The sequence below is a fragment of the Squalius cephalus genome, assembly GCF_949319135.1.
Source record: "Squalius cephalus genome assembly, chromosome: 2".
Lineage (NCBI taxonomy): Eukaryota > Metazoa > Chordata > Actinopteri > Cypriniformes > Leuciscidae > Squalius > Squalius cephalus.
In genome coordinates this window covers 33,221,983-33,244,343 of record NC_137123.1, presented here as the reverse complement: position 1 = coordinate 33,244,343, position 22,361 = coordinate 33,221,983, and the positions used below count along the sequence as shown (strand labels likewise).

The 22,361-nt window shown below is 37.4% G+C and overlaps 1 protein-coding gene across 1 annotated transcript in view; it reads left to right on the top strand.

Annotated features, from left to right (window-relative positions):
- cnnm2b (cyclin and CBS domain divalent metal cation transport mediator 2b) overlaps positions 1-22,361 on the top strand; it is a 45,588-nt gene that overhangs the window by 5,083 nt on the left and 18,144 nt on the right. Inside the window, exon 2 of the mRNA XM_079864119.1 lies at positions 22,168-22,311. Within this exon, the coding sequence (XP_079720245.1) occupies positions 22,168-22,311 (144 nt within the window). The remainder of the gene's footprint in view (positions 1-22,167; positions 22,312-22,361) is intronic.

Here is a 22,361-nt window from a genome sequence, read left to right as displayed (position 1 = left end):
TCATGAAATAAGAGCCTAACTCTCCTGAACTCACTAAACCTCCAATATGACTTGGTTCAGTGCCAGCATTGCTATCACACACTTGAGGCGATCAATCTGTTAATTTATGCGAGATAGGAAGATTTGTTATCATTTTAAATCATGCAGATGTACTCTTGGCCTTCAGTGATTCCACACTCAACTGTATCTCCAAAATAAGTGTTTTGCAATCATGTTTTTGTCATTACGATTATAGGAATCAGTAATTAAGAGACTTAATTAATCTTATCTCATATTCATGTTGTTATACCTTCAAAATGTATCACAAATGTTCAATACTCCTTAAAAAGCCTGCATACGTATTAGTTTGCACCTGTCATGTTATCAGTAGTGACATCTATAGATGTCATAAACCACAGTAGTTCATTTACAGTACAGTACTATTATTGTAACGCAGGGCCACTGAAGGTGGTTGGCCTCCACATGAGTTCTTGCACGTATTGAACCAATCCACCCGCCTGCTAATGTAGGCCAATCTATGCTTAATTCAGATTCAGCAACCTCCTTTCCCTCTTGTTTTAACGTGGGAATTCTTTTTTACTTCACTTGGCCTAGTTATGGCTGCATTATGTCTCATAATAGATGACATCCCTCCTTCTTTCACTGCTCAATCCAAATTACATCCTCTTCAATTAAATCAGATTCATTTTTGTGGCACCCCGCATCTTAAATTTTGACATTGTTCATCTGATGAGCAATCAATCAGTGTAATGATTTCTGCTGAGATGTTGGAGCGTATACAGTACTTGGTAACACTTGCTTTTGCTGGTGGGGATTATGTTGCGTCATATTGGCAGGAACTCTGCTGGATGTAGTGTGTGGGATCCCCCTTTGAACACACTATGGTTTCACACTTATGACGTTTTTACTCTGGGCACTTTTGCTGCAGTCCGTGTCCGAGCGTGATTGTTCCTGGCGCCCCCCGCTGTGTTGGTCTGGTTTCACTCTCAATTTTATTCTATCGAACCCTGGTGCACTTGCGTTCATCTTACATCATCACAAACGTGCATGGCGCATGATAGAAAAAAGAACGCGGGTCAAATATATTGTGGGTTTTTTTTGGTGCTATGCACAGCTGAGTAAACGACACTCTGAATGTGTGTCGCATGAAGGCATTTTCTGCTGCTTGCAAACAGACTCTTTTGAGGATCAAAAAGTGGATTGCCAATAATTTGCTGCCTTGATTGCACTCGCTATGCGTGAATACACTGCAGGCTCACTCTAGCTCGTATCCGAGGTAAATCATCAACACTATCATCCCTTACATGTGTTTTATTGAACTAAATGCATCGTAATCGCCTAAAACGCATGCACAGGTTTCTTTACAGTACTTCCTGAACAAGTTTGCACCTGTTTTCACATTCACACGAATCGTGGCACAAACCACCTCCTCTAGGTAGTCTCGGGTTCGGTACATCGGTATGCACACCCTGGTCCGCATGCCATTACTAATTTTTATTGCAAACCATGCCCTGTTCCGAACTAAACTGCAAGTGTGAAAATGCCCTCAGACTCACAATTCCATATTATACTCTAATAGGCCTAGATTAGGGATGGGCGGTATGATATATATGAGGGGTGTAACGGTACATGTATTCGTCCCGAACCGTACGGTAAGTATAATATTCAATAAGTTATGCTAATCTTTGCTCACTCCTTTGAGTCTTGAGTAACAGCTCTATATTTAACGAAGCACATACAAAAGACCTGAACCCGAAATTATTCAACCCGTTTTACAGAATACTTAGGTTTGTTGCGCATAACCCCCATTAAAATAACTTCCCTTCCACAACGAAATCCTGTCTCTTCTCTGATGACGTGCTTACTGACGCAAGGGCAGGACAACCTGTCATTCACATGAGATCACAGCAATAGCAAACCACAGCAATCCAATCAATTCCCGAAGGACAAAATCAAGTCCCGTCCTACATTTTCTCATTCAAGAAGCTTTTTCACTCAGATATTTGTGACAATAGGGAAGAAAAAATAAACGTTCTCAGAATTGAAGTACTGTTGTGATGTCTTGTTTTGATTTTGTCAAGCTATCAGCAGTAGTAGTCAATTATGTCAGGACTAGGGTTAAATGTTATTGAACATGCTCTCCATTGTCATTCCACGTGTGCAGCTCAAGCGCATGCTAAGACGTGGCTTTTCAAATGGCCTACATTCCTCAAATTCTGGTACATGAACATGAAATGGCCTCAAAAGCGATTAGTTAAACAATTGAGTAGTGCCAGTACCTCAACAAAGTCTGTCTGATCTAGCATTACAAGCCTCTGTTGTGTCTTTTAACAAAGATAACAAGCATATATTGATGTTTTACTCAGTGTTACTCAGTGTTTTGAAATAGTTATTCAGAAGTTGCTTGGCAAAATCACTTCTAATAGAATCAGGTTGAGTCTTGGTCAAATCAAAGATTGAGTGCTGAGTAATGGCCTTTTATTTTTCCTGACTATTATGCAATCGAATTGTTCTCTGATTCAGACGTCTGCTTGTATCCATTCCTCACTCATTAATCTGTCTCCGCTTGGAAACTGGAAACCTTCCAGACAAATACAAATGGAAACATGTACTTTCCAAAAATACTTTTTGGATGTTATTATTTACAGATTGTAGTATTTCTGGGAGATTTAAGGAGAGTTTGGAGCAGTTTGAAGGACAGATTGTTCATGTTCAGAGTTTAAATGGATTTTTTGTAGCTATTTTTTACTTTTAACAGGTTTTTTTTTAAGTTTTCACACATCATTAATCTTTGTGAATATCAGAGTAATATTATGCCACTAATGCTGTATTTTGAGACTCCCTTTAAGCTTCTGCCTAAATTAAGGTCTGCCACTGTACTTCAATTCTTGGAAAGAAAATCTGGATCCAGCTCTCCTGCTTTACTGTAATTAAAGATCAAGCAAATTCGACGTAACACTTCTCTTCCAAACACTCTTTCTTCTGCCTTTCTCCCTCTTTCTCTCTGCCATCTACTTCACAACACATTCAGAGTTGCAGAACCCACTTGGGTTTCAAAACTACCCCCTGGCATTCCCAAGGCTTCCGTGCCATGCCCCCTCCCCCGACCCCCCTCCCATATTGTCCTTTTGCCCGTTTCCCTCAATGTCGTAAATTACAAGCGACACAAACCCTTGCCTAATGCTTTGGCATGGAAGTCTTCCAACCAGAAGAGCTCTGGCTGGCAACATTGATTGCGGTAAGCAGTTCTCTCTCCCTCTCTTAGTGAGAGGAAAAACAGCCATGCCAAACGGGTGCTTCCATGGAGTATAAAATACAGCGCTAGTGTCAGATAAAGACATGACTGAACTTAACTCACGTTAAACAGCACGTCATGCGAGGCCCAAAAATTCATGGTTGAAGCAGGCTGCCTCTTACTTGCATCTATTATATTTCACGACCAGTTGCATGGTGTATGATACTTGTTTTATGTCCACTTTTTACTACTGCTAAAGTGTTGTAATTTGAAAGACATATGTTGAAGCCTTAATTTAATTTAAAATAGTTTAATATTTAATTAATTCTTTTTATTTAATTAATGCCTGCTTGTAGAGGGTAAGGCATGACAGTTAAAAAACTTTCTTTTCTTATTTTGCTTTTAGCTTACTGGAGTCCAGCCACTGTGAATTGTTTTCAGTGTGGTATCAGTTGTTATTTGCAGCTTAGTTGGCTTGGATTGAAAACGTGCTCATTTGCATGTATCAAATAGTGTTTTGTTACTGTAACTGATGCACATTTAAAAGGATAGCTTTCCTAGAAATAAAATACTGTCTTCATCTTCTCATTTGCACATTTCAATCAAAGGACATTTCATTTGAGTGCTTTAATTGGTCAGGAAGAATAATTGTTTCTTCAAATCATGGAACATGAAAAATAGCAACTCGGTGTGCTAGAGAGGGCATGCGCATGACGTCACCGTCGGCCGGAACGACTGTGGTTACGCCCACTGAGTGGCAGAAAGACAGAGCGACAGCATTTGGTTTCAGCGTGAATGTTGCGATAAACACACAAAGCACATCTAAAACAGGAAAGAGCTTTGATTGACTGTACAAATAAATTTGACAAGAAATCTGAGGTATATTTTTACAGACTGATGAAAGCTACAGAACCTTGAAGCAAATGGATTGTAGCAATTCATAGAAAATACTGGACTCCAAGCATGGAAAAGCTGGATTTGCAGTTATCATTTTGTGTCATTATGCTGAATTTAGGGGTAACATCATACCATATTGTATTGGCAAATTAGCTTTATGTATTTCCCAGCTTCGAAATCAGGCACATATAAATGTCAGGAAACACAATTCCTGGCTGCATGTCAATATCCATGGATCACTGGATCTTTGGTAAGTTATAAGGAATACTATATCGAGTCCAACCTTTAGTTTAAACTGATAATTGTTTGTTTTACTCGCGTATCCACAGTTTCCCCTATGAAATCCAGTCATGCAGCAGCTCTTTTGCCACTCAGTCCGGCTGAGGGGGGCGTGTTCCGGCGGGAAAGTGACGTCAATTGAAATACCCTCTATTGAAGTTGGCATTGAATTGATTTGGATCTGCATATTTCTAATCATTATGTTGTTGTTTACATTTCAGTACTACAGACCTGGGGCTCGTTCTTCGTACGTTGCTTATTACATCCGAGATCAAATGACACATCCAAGATGATATCATCGTGCTAATCATGATCCGGCTAATTGGGTTCTTCGAACTCACCTGTTGTTTATGATTAGTATAGCTGGATTGAGTTATCTGAGATAATTGCGCGTTCATGCGCTGGTTTAAAAGGGGATATGTATCGATAGTAGAAACATTGATCAGCAACGCTGCTATTGGCTGCTCAGCGTGGCTAAAGAGCGGCTCAGTTTTTCTCCTCAGCAGAGCAAGAACTAATAGTCGAAGTTTATTCGGAATTTTAATGTTTAATCAAAACGCCAGGGAACACCTCAAAGTCTGCAAAAGTCAGGAGAGAGGGCTGGCAAAAAGTAGCAGACAATTTAAATCCGTTAGAAGTGGCCATAGATGTTTTTATTACTTAATATCACCTATATTTTTGTATTTTAATAATTGCATAATTACTTTGTTCATTGTAATGTAAGAGTCACCACACTAGAACATGGGAACAAATAAAAGTGAAGTACAAAAATATTCTACATTATGGTAATTTTTTGTTATATTATAGTCTCTTTTATAAAAGGCACTGTTAAATAAATGGTTGTCTGTTTATAAAAGCAACCAAGAAAAAGGCTGAGAAAAAAAGAAAAGATCTTAGTCTTACACTGTAAAATAATTTTTGCTGCATTAAATTAAGGCCGTATAGTCATTTCAACTGTTAAATCTTGAGTAATGATGAATTGCTTTGACTTGTGAAAGTGAAAACTGATAAGCTTATGTTAATGTAAAAAATATTTTGCCATGAGTTATTGATCACATTTTTCCCGAGTGTAGTTCATTGTAATGACATTGTGTTTTCCTCTTTTGTGCACTTTTACATGATACACCAACACTTCTGTTCCCAAGAAAGTATAGTGGCTGAAATATGTGCTGTAAGTGGACATTTTCTAACTTTCCAAAGGAAAGAAAGTATAAGACTTTGTAATGTCCATTTGTTTCCATTGCACCGGGCAGTGAATAAACCCTCTCAGATAACTGTCATATGGAGGAACTAGCCTACCTGCAAGTGCATAAATAACTTTACTTAATCTATACTTGTATGCTTTATGGCTGCAATATAAGTAGCAGGATTCCACATCTACAGAAAGGCCTACAGAAGAGTCTGCCCAGACAGAGGAGACATAGGCCTACAGGTGGGCAGTGTATTATACACTATAATAGCCAACTCTTCCTTTTTATTTGTTGCATGAGGCATGTGTCTAATATCTCTTGTTGTAGGCACTTGACCATTGGCTTTTCTTTATAAAGAACAATTGAAATAAAACTCAAGGAACTAAGCATATGTGTCTTTTATTAAACATTTAATGAAAAGTGTTTTTTTTAATATGGCACATGCAACAATGTCACAGGCCCTGCAGGTGTGCAACCCTCAGACTTCTTCAGACACTGAAATCCTCCCTTTAGCCAAAGTTCATTTCATTGTGTGCCCTTGTCCTGCTAGAGCTGCATTGGTTTGGGTCAGGGAATGGGGTCATAAAACACCTGTCTGCAGGAACATGTCATAATCACCTATGAAAAAATACAGTTCTAATAGGATCAGCATAAGTGTATGTAATACAGTGAGCTTGATATTTAATTGTGGAACTTTTCTTACCACTTTCAAATAATGTGCATAAATGTGAATCTCTGAAAATTCTTAAGTCATGCACAGATCCTGGCCATTTTTCTTTCACAATTGTGATATGAAAGATTTTAGTCAAATGCCTTTTTTTATTTGATATAATCTGGAATATTAAGAATCACAATAGTAACTGGGCTGCACATTTACATTGTGAACCCCCTTTCTGTTCACATAATCCCCTTCATTGAGGCCTTGATGGCAGCCTCCACTTTAAAATGAAAATTCTGTCATCATATACCCTCATGTTGTTTCAATCCTTTATGAATTTCTTTCTTCTGCTGAACAGAAAGGAAGATATTTAGAAGAATATCAGTAACCAGACAGTTTCTGGTCTCATTGACTTCCATAGTATATATTTTTTCCTACTATGGAAGTCAATGGGACCCAGAAACTGTCTGGTTACTGACATTCTTCTAAATATCTTCCTTCCTGTTCAGCAGAAGAAAGAAATTCATACAGGTTTGAAACAACATGAGGGTGAGTAGGCTATATGATGACAGATTTTTAAAGTGGAGTATATCCCTTTAAGCCTGAGTGGCATATAGGCTACTGTAATCAGCATGGTCATGATTGCATGATCCTCATAGAAAAAATTATTATAGCATAAAAAAACTGTTTTAAAAAAAAAAACTGCTTTACAACATTGGGTCTTCAGTGGCTTGGAAATGCCACAAAAAACCCTAAAACTGTTTTTTAAACCTAAAAGCGCCAGGTTAACTCTGAATGACATGACAGACAGCACTTTCCATCAAGTTCTCCGCATCTCCAATAGTGTAAAGGAAAGAGCCACTCGCAAATAATCTTAGGGTACAGTTTATGCTGTAGTTAAAGCCCGACTCCGACAAGTCGAAAATAAATGTGCGTTTCCAACAAATTAATAATGTAAACGACAATCTCACGAGTCACGAGAAAAAATATATATCTCAGAAAGTGCACTATCGCGCTGCGCTGGACTTCCCGTATCAGCTCCGCTTATAAAGCTGGGATCTAATCCTGTTTACATGAAATAAGCCTGCTCCCGAGCAGGTTTAAGATTGCGCACATGTTGCTATGACAGCAAGTCCAGGATGAGCGTCGAAGAACCAAACAATCCAAGATCAAGCCAAATCGTCAACAATCAAATCCAGCTAACTGAGTTAGCGACGTACGAAGAACGAGCCCCTGATCTCCTAATTAATGCATGACAGACTACTTAACAAAACATTAAATGATTGTGTTTAATTATATGTGCATAATCTAATTTATATTAATTCGTACGTAATTCTTCTCACCACTTTTTAAGGTGTGATGCCCATGATTCCCAAGAGATTACAAAAAGTGACATGATGTGTAGAAAGGCCCTGAGGTTCTTTTTCATTCCTTAACAGCGGTTCTTTTTGTTCTTTGCTTTGGGGTAAAACCACATCAGCAGTTGTGCTGCACGCTTTTCTTTCAATAACACACAATAAAAATTAAAATAAACACAAAAACAACAATGACAGGGGTCTGATCAGGTGGAAATTTTTGCAGCTCTGCAATTCAGTTCCATTTCGGCACTCCAGTCGTCACAATTATTTATTTACACAATTAAATAATTGTGTAAATAAATTATAATAAAATAACACAATAAAATAATTTACACAGTTATTTAGCACTGTATACAATAGATTGCTTTGAAGCAAGCATCTTTATAATATTAAACATAAAAAACAGTGTTAGTGTCTCTTTCAATTAATATTACAACTTTAATTTCTACTGTAAAACGGCTCTCCAGTGGGTTCATGTTTTAGTCGCTGATGTTTGACCTCAAACAAATGAACAAAAGAAATTAACTGGAGAAGATTTCCACGTCAAACAAAGTAAAGCCCCAGAGCACACTAATCATGTAATCGCCACTCACCAATGGTAGTTTGAAGGCGTTTACCAGCTGGAGAAAACTTTTCCAGAAAGTTCGCTTTGGCAAGCTGTTTTGCACTCCTGAAACAAAATCCGAACAAACTTTGTTTTGGCCTGATTTTGTTCAAAATGAGTATAATGCACACCAGGGACTTTAGGTTGAGAACTGATCCTTATTCAGAACCTGAAAAGAAGGAAATACTGAAACCCAATAATATGTGTGGTTCTGTTAACAATCAAATGTTAAAGTTCTTTCACTGATGCAGACAGACAGTATTTCCTGCCCCACCATTCATTGGCTGTGCCCCTGTTGTTAGGAGAGCAATTCAATGGATAGTCCACCCCAAAATCACTGTCATGATTTATTTACTCATCCTCATGTTGTTCAGATGACTTTCTTCTTTGGAACATTAAATAAGATATTTTGAGAAATGTGTCCGCTAGCTTTCATTTTAATAAAAAAAAAAAAAAAAAAAAAAAAAAAAAAAATGGAACCACATGAAACCACCCACCATTCATTTTGGATGGATTATCCCTTCAAGAAACATAACTTTTCAGTGAGGGTTTCAAAAATGCTATAAAAAACAGAATGAGAAGTTTTCCCCCCTCTCATTATTATTATTTTTAACATTTCTTCCCTCTGTAAATTCAACACCACAAAAATATAAAACTTTCTATTCAACCGCATTAATCCACACAGCATAGTCACTGTAGTCATAGTACAAGAATGCCATGTGTAGCAACTTCATATCATCTGTATTCACTTTGCCAGTCTTATCTATCACTCCTTATAGTTCATCATTCCAACAGACTGGATGTCACAATGAAACCGCTGTTAGATAAATGCACCAAGGACACCTATGAAGATGATGCTTCCTGAATTGTCCTAATCAAAGTCCTGCAAATCCTGGGAATGGTGTGAGGGAGTCAAACCCATGGTGATAAAAAGTTAAGGGAGTATATGAAGAGTTCAGATGCAAAAGCCTCTAAGTGCCATCTGAAATTTTCTTCTAGAATGATCATTTTTATCAAGCTTGTATATTTAAGTTCACTAATTTCACTTAAATGACAATTCATAGGTAATCTTCATTGCCATTTAAGTGAAATTACTAAACTTAAATATACAAGCTTGATAAAAATGATCATTCTAGAAGAAAATTTCAGATGGCACTTAGAGGCTTTTGCATCTGAACTCTTCATATGTGTTCTCTATGCAAGGAAATGAACCTGAAGAATCCATGCAGTGTGTTTTGCAGTTTTTCTATTGTTAGTGTTATCTAGCCTCAATTTTATTTATTGTATTACATTTATTGTATGACTACTAGTGGATAACAATACAATTGCTCTTTTGACCCACAAAAAAAGTCATTTCCAAATAAACAAGCATTTGTTGTTTATCAAATCAGTAACTTGAGTAGAAATGAATAGAATCAAGCATTCTCTAAAATACTTGCTGAAAGAAAGAACTTGTAATGATGCTGAATCTGTAAGCAGCATTAACCCAGAGCTCAGGCTCCTGTAACGCAACGCTCACAGACAGATCACTGTTATTCATTGTGAACCTTCACTGAGGAACCAAAGATGTTGGTTGGTTTAGTTACAGAGTAAAGAAATGAATCCTTTTTAACAAGGAGGTCAGTGTAGTGAGTAAACTGAGTTTTGCACTCGGTAGTTTGGTTTATGTAAACAAAGCGATGAGATGAAACTGCTAAATTAGTTTTCTTCAGATGATATCAATCTTATTTGAAGTCCATTTATATTTGTCAGGAAAAAAGGAACAAGTTTAGTGACATGCTGCAAAGGGGGCTTATATTTAGAAAACGGGCTGATTTGCAGCAGCGTTATCTGGAGGTTGTTTTGGCCGGAGTTCATAATCACTGTGGGGGTTTGCACAGGGACTTTAAAATTACTTTATAAAAAAAATCTATAATAAACTTGACCTGATTTTTTAAAACATTTTGGGGGGTTAAAGAGTTTATTTTTATTATTAGAGCTTAGTATATTATGTAGCATCCATCTTTGATTAGGATTCAACAGCACATTAGTTTCAGTATTTCTTATTAAGTAAGCAGATGTTTTTTCATCCAGAACAGCAGTATACCAGTTGCAGGACTCTTACATCTATTCCATTGGAATAGCCTGGGGTTAGGAGTCTTGCTCCAGGGCACATTAATAACAGAGTAACGTCTCGGTTACGTATGTAACCCTTGTTCCCTGAGGAGAGAACGGAGGCGTTACGTCAGTGAATGACGAAATGGGGGTTTCGCTTAGAAGGCTATCACCTTCGAGTTCTACAAAACAAGCCAATGGCAATGGAAATGCCATGGGTCTGCAGAATTTGCATAGCGCAACTCCGTCCTACCGTGCATCATGTTTTCCGCTGAGGAGCCAAGACTGAACTCCAGGCCATTCCAGCGGTACAGCGGTAGTGGCAGAGGGACGTAATGTCTCCGTTCCCTCCTCAGGGAACGAGGGTTACATGCGTAACCGAGACGTTCCCTTTTGTTCAATCACTACGAGTTACGTCAGTGAACGACGAAATTGGGGTCCCAATTCAATCACACCACAGCGACTGTCTTCCAGTGCCCTGCCAAGACTGAGCTCCCTGTTGTGAGACTAGCACGGACGAAGGGCTAGGCTTAATGCAAGAATACCAAGGTACACTGGGTGGCATATCCCAGGTGGAATATGTAACACAGCACCTACCCGTAGACTTAGAATACACATATGACCCGAGAGCGGGATGCATATGGAAAACCCAGAGGTATCCAGCCCGCAGGGTGGAATGTTTCAACCTCGAGATGGCAAGAGGGGGATTACCGTGGAAATACACATGTGGGGGTTGCCCAACGGGGGAACCATGCACATGGAGCACCTAGCCAATCACGAGGGTTGACTCCGGTGATGGCATCAACAGTGCCGGAGGAACTCAGGGTCTAAGGAGAGCTTATCTGAGTGAAATAGCGCACATATCCAGTCTGTGGAGTGGAATGGCGCAGCAAGCGATGACACCGAGCAGGTCCTGTTACCGGCTAGTGGAAGTGAGTACATGAGAGGACACTGGCTCAACGCGGAGATTATAGAATCTCACGAAAGTATTGGGTGTCGCCCAGCCTGCAGCTCTACAGATGTCTGTCAGCGAGGCGCCATGCGCTAGAGCCCAGGAGGAAGCCACACTCCTGGTGGAATGGTCGACCTTGCATCTGGTAACCCAAGACAATGGCGTCCACTATCAGCTAGTGCATCCGTGCCGAGGGTCCCCTCGGGCAGGGAATAAAACAAGCGGCAGTGGGAAGAGTCTAGGGAGGCAAACAGATCTACCTGTGCGTCTCCGAACAGCGAGAAAACAGAGAAAACATAACTGCATGTTGCCAGCGTACTTCCTTATATACCCACGAGGTGGGGTGGAGTTACGCTATGCAAATTCCACAGACCCATGGCATTTTCTTGCCATTGGCTCGTTTTGTATTCTCGAAGGTGAAAGAATTTTTAAGTGAAACCCCATTTGTCGTCACGACGTAATGTCTCCGTTCTCTACTCAGGGAACGAGGGTTACATATGTAACCGAGACGACATGTAGTTACAGGGTAAATGTGACATCTGCGGGCTGTAAATAAAAGTGGTGCTTGTTACCCTCTTGTTCCATTAAGTTACAGAGTATGTACAATAAAATCACACACACACAATCTGATATCACACTGACTCTGAAACCTTTGTTTGAAACAACTTAATTCAAAACACATTTACAATACTTATTCTTATTCATTTAAAGCATTTTTAATTTCAAATACTAAAGTCCTGACAGAAAGTAGCACTTTCGGAGCCAAGCAAGAGAAACAGAAAAAGAGAGACAAAACGTGTTACTTTCTGTCAGCACTTTAGCATTTGAAATTAATCAGATTGTGTGTATGTATTTTTATTGTACTTACCCTGTAACTTCATCGAATAAGAGGGTAACAGGCAATAGTTTGTTTTACTTGCCTTGAAACAAAGAAGACCAAACTTAATCAGTGAACCTTTTTGCTATCACAAAAAATAAAATAAAAAATACTGTATAAATGCACTGATACCCTATAATTTTTAAAAAGCCTATATGTATTGGTACACTTTTATTACAAAAAGGTATGCAGTTTATGTTCTCACTAAATTGCTCTCAGACGTAAGATTGTTGCCCAATAGTAGAATAAGTTCCCCTTAGTTCTAAAATACTTTTAATTTGTTAATTTTCCTGGTTGTAACCTCTTTATTCCCCAAACTGTACACATACATAATGTTTAAGTTACGCTGTCAATTCGTTTTACTTATGCAATACTTTGCAGGCTGTAATTTAAGGCGTTACCAAAATCTTTTTAAAAATGTAGTTTAAAATGCATGTGCCAAGTTCATATGTTCATAGTTCATATGTTTTATTTTTATTTTTTTATTTTCATGTTGGTTTCATAATTTGAAAATCTATTTTCATACTATTTAATGACTCCCTGTAATCATAAAATAATAAAATAATATATTTTCCTTATACATTGAATACATGTGTACACACCTAAGGCCCTAATCATTTAAAAAAAAAAATCATTATTTTAAGGTAAAAAATATTTTTCTCATAATATCTCATGAATTATTAATTATTTTTGGGGAGTTGCACCACATATTATTTTACAATCTGAACTAAACTTCCTTTGTCATAAAAAGGTCAAATATGTGGATATATTAAGATTATTATTCATCTAATATTATTTACTGATCTTGACATAAAGTCTATGTATAAATACCCAGATTTTTTTTTTTTTTTTTTTTGCCCTTTATTTGATCACAATCTTTTTAAAAGATTAAAGCTATTTATAGGTTATGGTTACAAGGTTACAAATGAAATTTAGGGTCAAGCATTTGGATAACAATGTAATGATTTTCTCAGAATGTCCTCTTATGAAATACGTCACTTAATCTGTGATATCCCACCGCTCATTTCCAGTGTCCCAGTAGCTGTCAGAACTAAAATATTTTCTGAGAAGGCTGATCACTGTCTGTCTGAGACTGTTTCGTGACTATTTATGGTGGGAATTAGGCTATGGAAAAATATGACAAACTGCATTCCAAGACTTAAACTGGAAATGGTGGAAAAGAGCACACAATGAGTCTCAGAAGAGCTGAGGGGGAGCAGTAGATGTTCTCATGCAGGGTTGTGTGGCCATCTTATATTCACAAATTACTGCTTAGCTATTATCCCTACTAAATGATACTAAATGATATACAACGTGTGTAAATGTCTTAATAAGGATGAAGATGACGTTGACGACGATAGTGCTGAAGATTGTAATTGTGATCAATTTAAACAAATGTGACCAAATGATCCACCATTATATTTGTATATCTCTTTTTACCTGTATTGATTTATATTGAAGCAATAATATTGTTTGTGAAGTTTTTATAGTTTATAATTATTTTTTTTTTGATGGTCCATGTACGGTTATGAGGAGTGTTAATTTGGACCTGTGAGATTTTACAGTGGGTTTGGGCGTGTGGCAACCCAGTGGGATGTGACAGAAATAAAATAAGTAAATAAATGTCATTGCAGTTACAACTGGTTACACACATGCATGGCGCGCACACACACACACACACATACACACATACACATACACATACACATACACATACACATACACATACAAACAAACAAACAAACAAACAGTGGTGGACAAAATATAAAGTACTTGAGCTAAAGTACAGATACCCTAAAAATATTGCAGTAAAAGTACAAGTACTCATTTTTAACTCCTGTAAAAGTTCTTGAGTACTTATGAAACACAAGTAAAAAGCACTGATTGATGAACCATGTTCGGTATTTATTTTAGCCAGCACTAGTCATTATTTAGCACTAGTATGAAAGATTACTACAGACATTTAATATGTATTGAACTACAAATAATCAAACTTAATATTTCATTACCAAAACTCATTAAACACAATCAAAACATTGAGCATTGATTATACTAAAATATCAGTTAATTTTAAGATGTACAAACAAGTGAAATAATATACCATGTAGTATTTAAAAAAAATTGGAAAAACACAATTATATATATAAACACAATTAATAAATATGTACAGATGGTATAAAAATTCAATGTTCAGACATCACAATAATATTTAAAGAGAAACTCAATGCAAACATACTAGTTTTATGTCATTTGAAACTTCTAGAGCAGCAGGAAAGATGCATGGGCATTAATTTGTGTTATTTTACCTATAGCCTTCCCTGTACAGAAAGTGATGCACAAATGCAGACATATCCACATTCATTTGTTTCAATGTGATTCAACAGTTCACCCTTTTACAGCAGATTTACTTATAAATATTATAAATTCAATTTCGATTCACAAGCTTGCAATTCGATTCGATTTTGATTCGATTCGATTCAATATTGATTATTTTGGATATCAGTTACAATACATGGCATATTTTCTCAAGGAAAACAAATCTCTTAACTAATGCTGTAAACTATGGGAGTCAGTTGTAGCCTACTAGGCTTCATTAGCCTACTATAATATTGAAGGTAAAAATGAACTTATTTGAATACAAACACTTAAATTACACTTTTATTTATTTTTATAATAATAAAGTTATATGAAATATAAACATTTAAATGGTGACTCATAAAAACTTGCCAGATTTATTCAAACATGCATTAAATATTGAAGAACATTAAAAATTATAATGTATATTTAATATGGTGCATATATTTAGCAAAATGCTCCTCTCAAGAGTTCATTTTTCTAGCTGACTAACGAGTTTATGGTCACTGGATATGGTTTTTCTGAGGTAAATGTGACATTACATGACATTGTTTACAAGCTGTTTTACTGACGTCTTTCCACGGTTGAAACAATGATTGAGCGATTCCATGTGACATGATACGGATTTCGATAAGTTGTACTCTATCGAGTACAGTTTGCGCTGTAACTGGTATTATTAAGGCGGAAGAGAAGATCATGTGCGCTCCGCGCTGCTGCTGCTGCTCTTGAGCTGAGCTGCGCCAGAGCGATCTCACGCCACAGCTCCAAAACGGTATTTATGTTTTTGAATCTCGTAAAAAATGGACGTAATTTGAAATCTGAGACTTTGCTTTATATCAATAGTAACAAAGCACAAAGATTATTGCAATTTATTGGATGGGATGCGCGCTACAATGTTCCATTCATTCATCAACTGAAAACAGGATGACTAATCCATTCTTGGGATTTAAGAATAGATAGCGGTTCGTAAAAATGAGAATCAATTAAAATCGAGAAATCGATATTTTTTACCCAGCCCTAGTCTGTGTACCCTCAAGCTCCGACAATATCTTGGTTTTTGGCTAATTTTAGTTGTTGTAATTTAGAGTTGTTGTCTCAAGAACAGCTACAGTCGGATCAGTCAGATTCACAAAATAATCTTTCAGTGTGATTTGTGAACCAATTCAACAGGTTAATTGGAAAGAATCAACTTGTTCACAATTCAGCTATCGTTTTGCTTCTGAGAGGTGGTGGCGATTTCTTCAGTTTGAAATTACAAGGAACGATATGTTCCCTTTTGAGGGAACTCAGCGCTGCGTCAGCTGTGGGGACGCGTCCTCGTGGAACTGAGGCACATGGAACTTCACGCCCATACCACAGGCCAATTCAGTGTGATGATGTCACGGGGAGCGCCCAAGGGTATAAAGGGGTGCCTGCAAACATGTCATCAGCTTCATTGTGTGGAAAAGTCTTGTTTTTTCAGGAGTTTTTTCTCTGAGCCTTGCGGTCCTGGCCCTGCGTCTGCTGCGGCAGCACGGCGGCTGCGATCGTGGGGATCTCTCTCCCTCGCTTCTCTGGCTAGATCGGCGGCTCTCGTATATGTGTAGCGGCTTCTTCCAGGTTGGACGTGTCATGAGCAGATTACTTGCTTCTGGTTCTGAGGAACTAGATATGGAGTCTAATAGAGTATAAGTCTAATACTCTCCCCTCCTATCAAAGGCCTGCATACAATGAGCTATTTGAATATGTGATAAACAAATATCAAGCTATCACTCCTCAGGGATTTCTTTGTCACTAAATGCTCCTGTTCTGCCATCCAAGCCATGCCTGATAACATCTAGGCTGGTTGGCCAATAGTATGCGGCAACAGGTCAGGCTTGTGCTGCCCTGTCCATCATGGTGGTGCTGCAGGCATACCAGGCTGACCTACTCTAATACCTTGTAGCAGGGTGAGGGTCTATCCCCTATGGCAGTCACTGAACTGCTCACAGCCACAGAACAGTCAGCCCACTTCATCGGCCTATCCATGGCGGCAGTGGTGGCGATAGAAAGGTATTTGTAGGTTAACCTGTTGGCCGATAAGGAGGATTAAAATACCGTCCTCCTTAATGCCTCAGTCTCGCCTTCCATGCTTTTCGGCACTGCTGAATATATAATGAATTAATATATAGGGAATATATAGGGATGAATATATAGGTATATAAAATATATATGTCCAGGCTCTTCCAAAGTGTTCTGGTCCTTCTCCTTGTACGAGTTCTCAGAGGAGTAGGGGGAAGAGGCACCGTGCTGGGAAGAAGAAGGGAAAGACAGGTGATTGAGCTTAATAAAATTTAGGCTTTTACCCCTCTCTTTTCCTTCCTGGTTACTTCATTCTTCACTTTTATGCACACTAGGAGCTTACTGTATGATGAGTATTAAGTGGACTTTATTTAAACTAGTTTAAAGCCGGATGAAACAGCGCTGATAAATGGGATAAACACTATGCGCAACAATACAATCAGAAGGCTTTTCAATCTACAAATTGCCATCATTTAGCATGGATTTGCTGTAGTAACACAAACTGCACCATGGAATTGTGGCAGAAATATTGGTTAATATAGATGTGTTAAATATGTTAAAGGAGCAATGGAATATAATTACAGTATTTTTTTGATTAAGCAATAGCATTTGTGCATTTATACTCAATGTATTTAGGCTCATACAAATACCATATAAACCATAGTTACATTTTACCATGGTAGTGAGGTGCTATAATGTGTGGTTTTAACTATGGTTATTATAATCTAAATGTATGCTACTATGGAAGACCAATGGTTAAAACAGTCAGAATATACTGTATAATTTTACCATATACCATACCAACAGATGTTACTGTTTTTGTTAATGAACATAAATTTACATCTGCATCCAAACTCAAGCTATTGTCAAATGAGCATTTCTAAGAGACAAAACGTAATAATATTAATATTGCAGCATGCACTGCAAACTGTGGCAAATAAATGTGCCATCAAAAATCAGGCAACACAAACCTGTTTTATGACTTGAAACAATATCACCCGTAAGCACATGCAGAAACTAAGAAATACATTTTTTCTATTAAGATATTTTGTTATGGAAAAATTATTGGAAAAGTGTAAAGAATTCAAAAACATGACGTGTTTGTCATGTTCTGATAATAAAGAGTAGTTTCAAACCATAATTAATGGTCTGGTTTCTACAGATTTCACTTAGGCAAAAGTATGCCTTTAAACTTGAAAGAAATAAAGATTTGACATTTATCGTGATAATTATCAATATCGACCGATATGAAAAACTTTATCATGATAGTGCTATATATATATATATTTATTTATTTATTTATTTATTTATTTATTCATTCGATATCGCCCAGCCCTAGTTGAGCTTGACACTCAAGACCTTTCCTCTCCAGTCTTTATTAGGACTTGAGATGGATTAGGCATGTTGATGTGGTCCAGATTTCGGTTTGGCCCATTTTTCCACCCTGTTAGCCCTTCATCGGGAGACCCGAGGAGATTGTTGCCCTCCCCACTGTACTGTAAAAGATGTAAGCAGGGCTGTGCTCTTCGACAGATGTCTGGTGAATGGAGATGACTGGTGAATAGATAGAATAGATAGGAATAGGGGTTATGTTTGGGCTTATGCTCCCCTCCTAATGGGTAGAGCAATATTGTAAAAAAATTTAAAAGTAGAGCTGTACGGATTAAGGTTGAGGTGGTTGACTCGTGAAGCGACCCACTCCCTAATATGTCGCCTTCTCCAGCATGGATGTTAAAGAAAGGGTATGCTCCTTTCTAGATCTGTAAGGTACAGCCTGGCAGACTCTTAAGCAGAATGGGCTTATCAGGGAACCAGGGCTACATACGTAACCCTATGACATTTGTATGGAATGTAGTGGAGTAAAAATGTACAATATTATGCTTTGGGAATGTTTATTTTGGGAAAAAAATGTTGTTACTTCACTACATTCCAAAGCATACTGTAATATCGAACTTTTTACCCCACTACATTTTATAAAACATACTGTTCCTCGTAATTTCAAACTTAAGAAATTACTGAACAGACACTTGGAAAATGTACTTAAGTGCTTACTGAAATACAGTAACAAAGTAAAATTACTTTACTGTCCACCGCTGTATACAAAGTACACAGAGTAAGAAATAAAACATGTAATTCTGAGATCAACTTTAAATAATTTACAGTATAAGATATAAAGTCACAATTATGAGGAATGAAGCAATCATGAGATATACATTTGAAATAAAATGATTGAAGTCTGGATTTCACACTGAATGTCATTAACCATTCAAAAAAGTTTAGGTTTTGTACTGTACATTTATGCTTTAACTTCTCTATGTTTTAAGTTTTTCTGAATATGTGAGTAAAGAATTATCATTATTTACCATTGTTTGGCAAATTTTCAGGGGTAAAATTATATTTTCAATAAGAATTCACACTATTAGGAATTACGTGTGAGGGCGAAAGATTTGTCAAAGCAACATTAAGGGCCCTATTTTAATGATCTGAAACACAAGTATCAAACGCGAAACGCAAGTAACTTTGTGGGCGGATCTCGGGCACTGTTGCTATTATACCGGAGGGATAAATGACTCTTGCGCCCGACGCAAATCTAAAATGGGTTGGTCTGAAGTAGCTTCATTATTCATAGGTGTGGTTTGGGCGTAACGTGAAATAAACCAATCAGAGCGTCATCTTACATTCCCTTTAAATGCAGGCGCGCTTGTTCCATGGCGGATTGCTATTATAACGGTGGATTTGCCAGGCACACGCCAGGAGCGGTTCACAGCCGAGGAGACAGACGTTCTTGTCAGGGCCATAAAAGACAGAGAATTGACATTGTATGGGGATGGGAGCAATAATTATAATAATTTGGGTAAATGTGTAAGCTAGATTAATGCCTATTTTTTCACATTTTCATGGACACCACAATGATTTCCCTTGTGTGGTAATAATTTTCCTTGTAATTATGTAGGTTTGCAAAAATTGGAACTGCTGCATCTGTGTAGATGAGAGAAGCAAAGTGTATGCGCGTTGTGCACACGCTACATTATGGTCAAGCATGCGCCCTTAAAATAGCATATGAATAATGCGCCACTGACTTTAGACTAGGTTTTTCCTGGTCTGTGGCAGAATTGTTTTCTGGAACTGCAAAATAGCACCAGGGAACGTTTGCGCCGGAACACGCCTCCTCTTTGCACTGAACCGTCCCCGGGAGCGCAAGTTCATTCTCTAATTTACCGTTTGTGGAGGGAAAAGTCCGCTGTGCGTCGGGTGTAAAATAGGAATGATACATGCGACGGTGTACAAAGTCAATTGCGCTGAGCGCAAGATAGGGCCCTAAAGCTGCTGTGTATATTTCATGATTTCATAATGTCATCCGATTAAATTGCAAATATATAATGACTGTCTGTTTTCTCCATCTTCCATTATTCAAACAGATATTCATTAGAAATCACTGCAGTGATTTTATAAAAAAAAAGCATATTTATCCTCAGAATTATAAAACACACCATTTTTTTTTTTTACAAGAGTATAGCTTCAATCCAGTGAGTTTTATTTTCTTTTCTTTTTTTAAGCTGTGACCACAAATAATGAAACAAAATTGTAATCTTTTTTTTTTTTTTTCTCTACCTTGGGATAGAAATAATCCCAGCAGGAACAGAGTAGAAGCTAATATCCTTGTTTCCTTGAAGGGGTGAGATATGGTGTACTCAAGGGAACCTATGAAGGAAAATACATAAAGTAAACATGTTTTTTCCACTGTGGCCTGAATAAACCCTTATTTTTGTGCTGAGATTTAATGCTTGAGCACTTATTTATTTAGTCTTGTGACTTCTACTACCCCTTGACCCTTGCTCTTACGTCCTCTCTTTAAGGGTGATTCATTTCCACTTGCATACAAAGGATTGACTGATATTATTTAAATACTATCTTGTGGAGTTGTTTTCTGTGGTAACACTGGTGACCTTTGTCATCAAGTTACTTCATTGTCACATATCACATAATCACCTTTATAACTAGTGTAACTTTGTTTCCTAGTAGTTCTTTTTGAGGTTTAGTCATTTGACTGACAAGGTTTATCTAACCTTAAATGAGATTTAGTTTATAAGTGTTGTGCAGATGGGTTCGGACTAGGATTCTAGATCAGGTCATTGGTCTATTATTATTATAAGTGACCTTTGAGTATTAATAATGAGAATGCAATTTATAATTAAATTACATTAGATAATAAGACAGTTCAGTTATTTTTTTAATATTTTAATTTACTCCAAAATTTGGTGATATAAAAAATAACTCATAGGATTGCAAACATAAAGTACACTAGTTCCAACATATTCCTGGATGTTTAGGGAATCAAGCTACATGCCTTAGGTTAATTGAAGTCCTTGCAGTGGCAAAATAAGGAAAATAAGGTACACACACTCAAGTTAAGGCCACACTCCTTAAGCAGAGATTTATAGCCAATCATTATTTGTGTGTTGTCATGGGGTTTGCCACAAGTGCGTCCCAGGCTTCCTAGTATTTCAGCAAATGGCCATCTGCATATAAACGACCAGCTCTGAGACAGATCAGATCACCCAGCAGTCGCTTTGGTGAGAATATTGCCCAAGTGGAATGGAAACTTCATTTCAGGTCTAATATTAGCCTGGCCCTCTGGAAAATTCCTTCTAAAAGTTCACAAGCTGAGAAAAGGCAAAGAATTTGTTTGGTGTTTTTCCTGATAGAATAAACAAAAAGAGGTTTTCACTTTTGTCTTTGGGATATGTATTAAAGCTTCAGGAGAAACTTGAAAGTTTCACCCTTGTCCTTTTACAGGGTTTCAGTTTTTATTTAGTTGAAATAAGCACCAATTTTCAGAAGCAGGAGCTCATTCAATCTTACTTTAAAATTTTTTTTAGACAGAACAATGCTTATGACATATTTGTCCACTCCAGTGGAGATATCTCACCAGGACTGGACTACTTTTGTTCAAAGACACAATACACCGTATTTTGAGACTGAACCCAGTTACTCTAGACCTCTAGACCTTCAATATCAAAGACAAAACACTTAGGTGTTTTGGGAAACAGGGTCAGACTTTTGAACTTAGCAGAGGGAGAGAGTGTGGCTTCTTGCCATAGACGCTCTGATATACTCTAGAGTGTTGGTTGTATAGGTACAGTACATATGTTGGATAATTTGTTAAGATTTGGTGTAGAAACCACTATAGGATTGTTGCCGTTGCCAAACATTTTTATGCTAATACCATTATCAGGCTGCCAACAGCAGTTATACATTGTAGGATATGTGCGTGTGGTCAGAAATGAAAATTCTGACATTATTTACACACATGCATGTCATTCCAAACCTAGACACCTCTAGCCTAGAGGTGTTTGACTTTCTTCAGCATTCATTTTTTCATATGTTTTGGACCCCATTGAGTTTTTTTTTTAATTATTATTCTAAAGAGAAAATAGTCATATTTACTCCTAAGAGTAAATGATGGCAGAATTTTCATTTTTGAGTGAACTATAACTTTAAGCTTGATTACATTTTGATACAGTTCGAAAACACATTAAATATTCCTTTATATGCAAACAGCTTAAACTTTAAAATAAGAATGGTGTGTGTCTTAATCGACTTCTAAACAAATGTATTATTTTCTAGGTAAATCTCACCTGGCAATAGTCCAGCGGGTTAACAACGAAGGAGAAGGCGACCCCTTCTATGAAGTTCTTGGCATTATCACCTTGGAGGATGTCATTGAAGAAATCATCAAGTCTGAAATCTTGGATGAAACAGACTTATATAGTATGTGCTATGAATGTCATGTACTTTTGCATGTTTTTTACAAAGAGCAG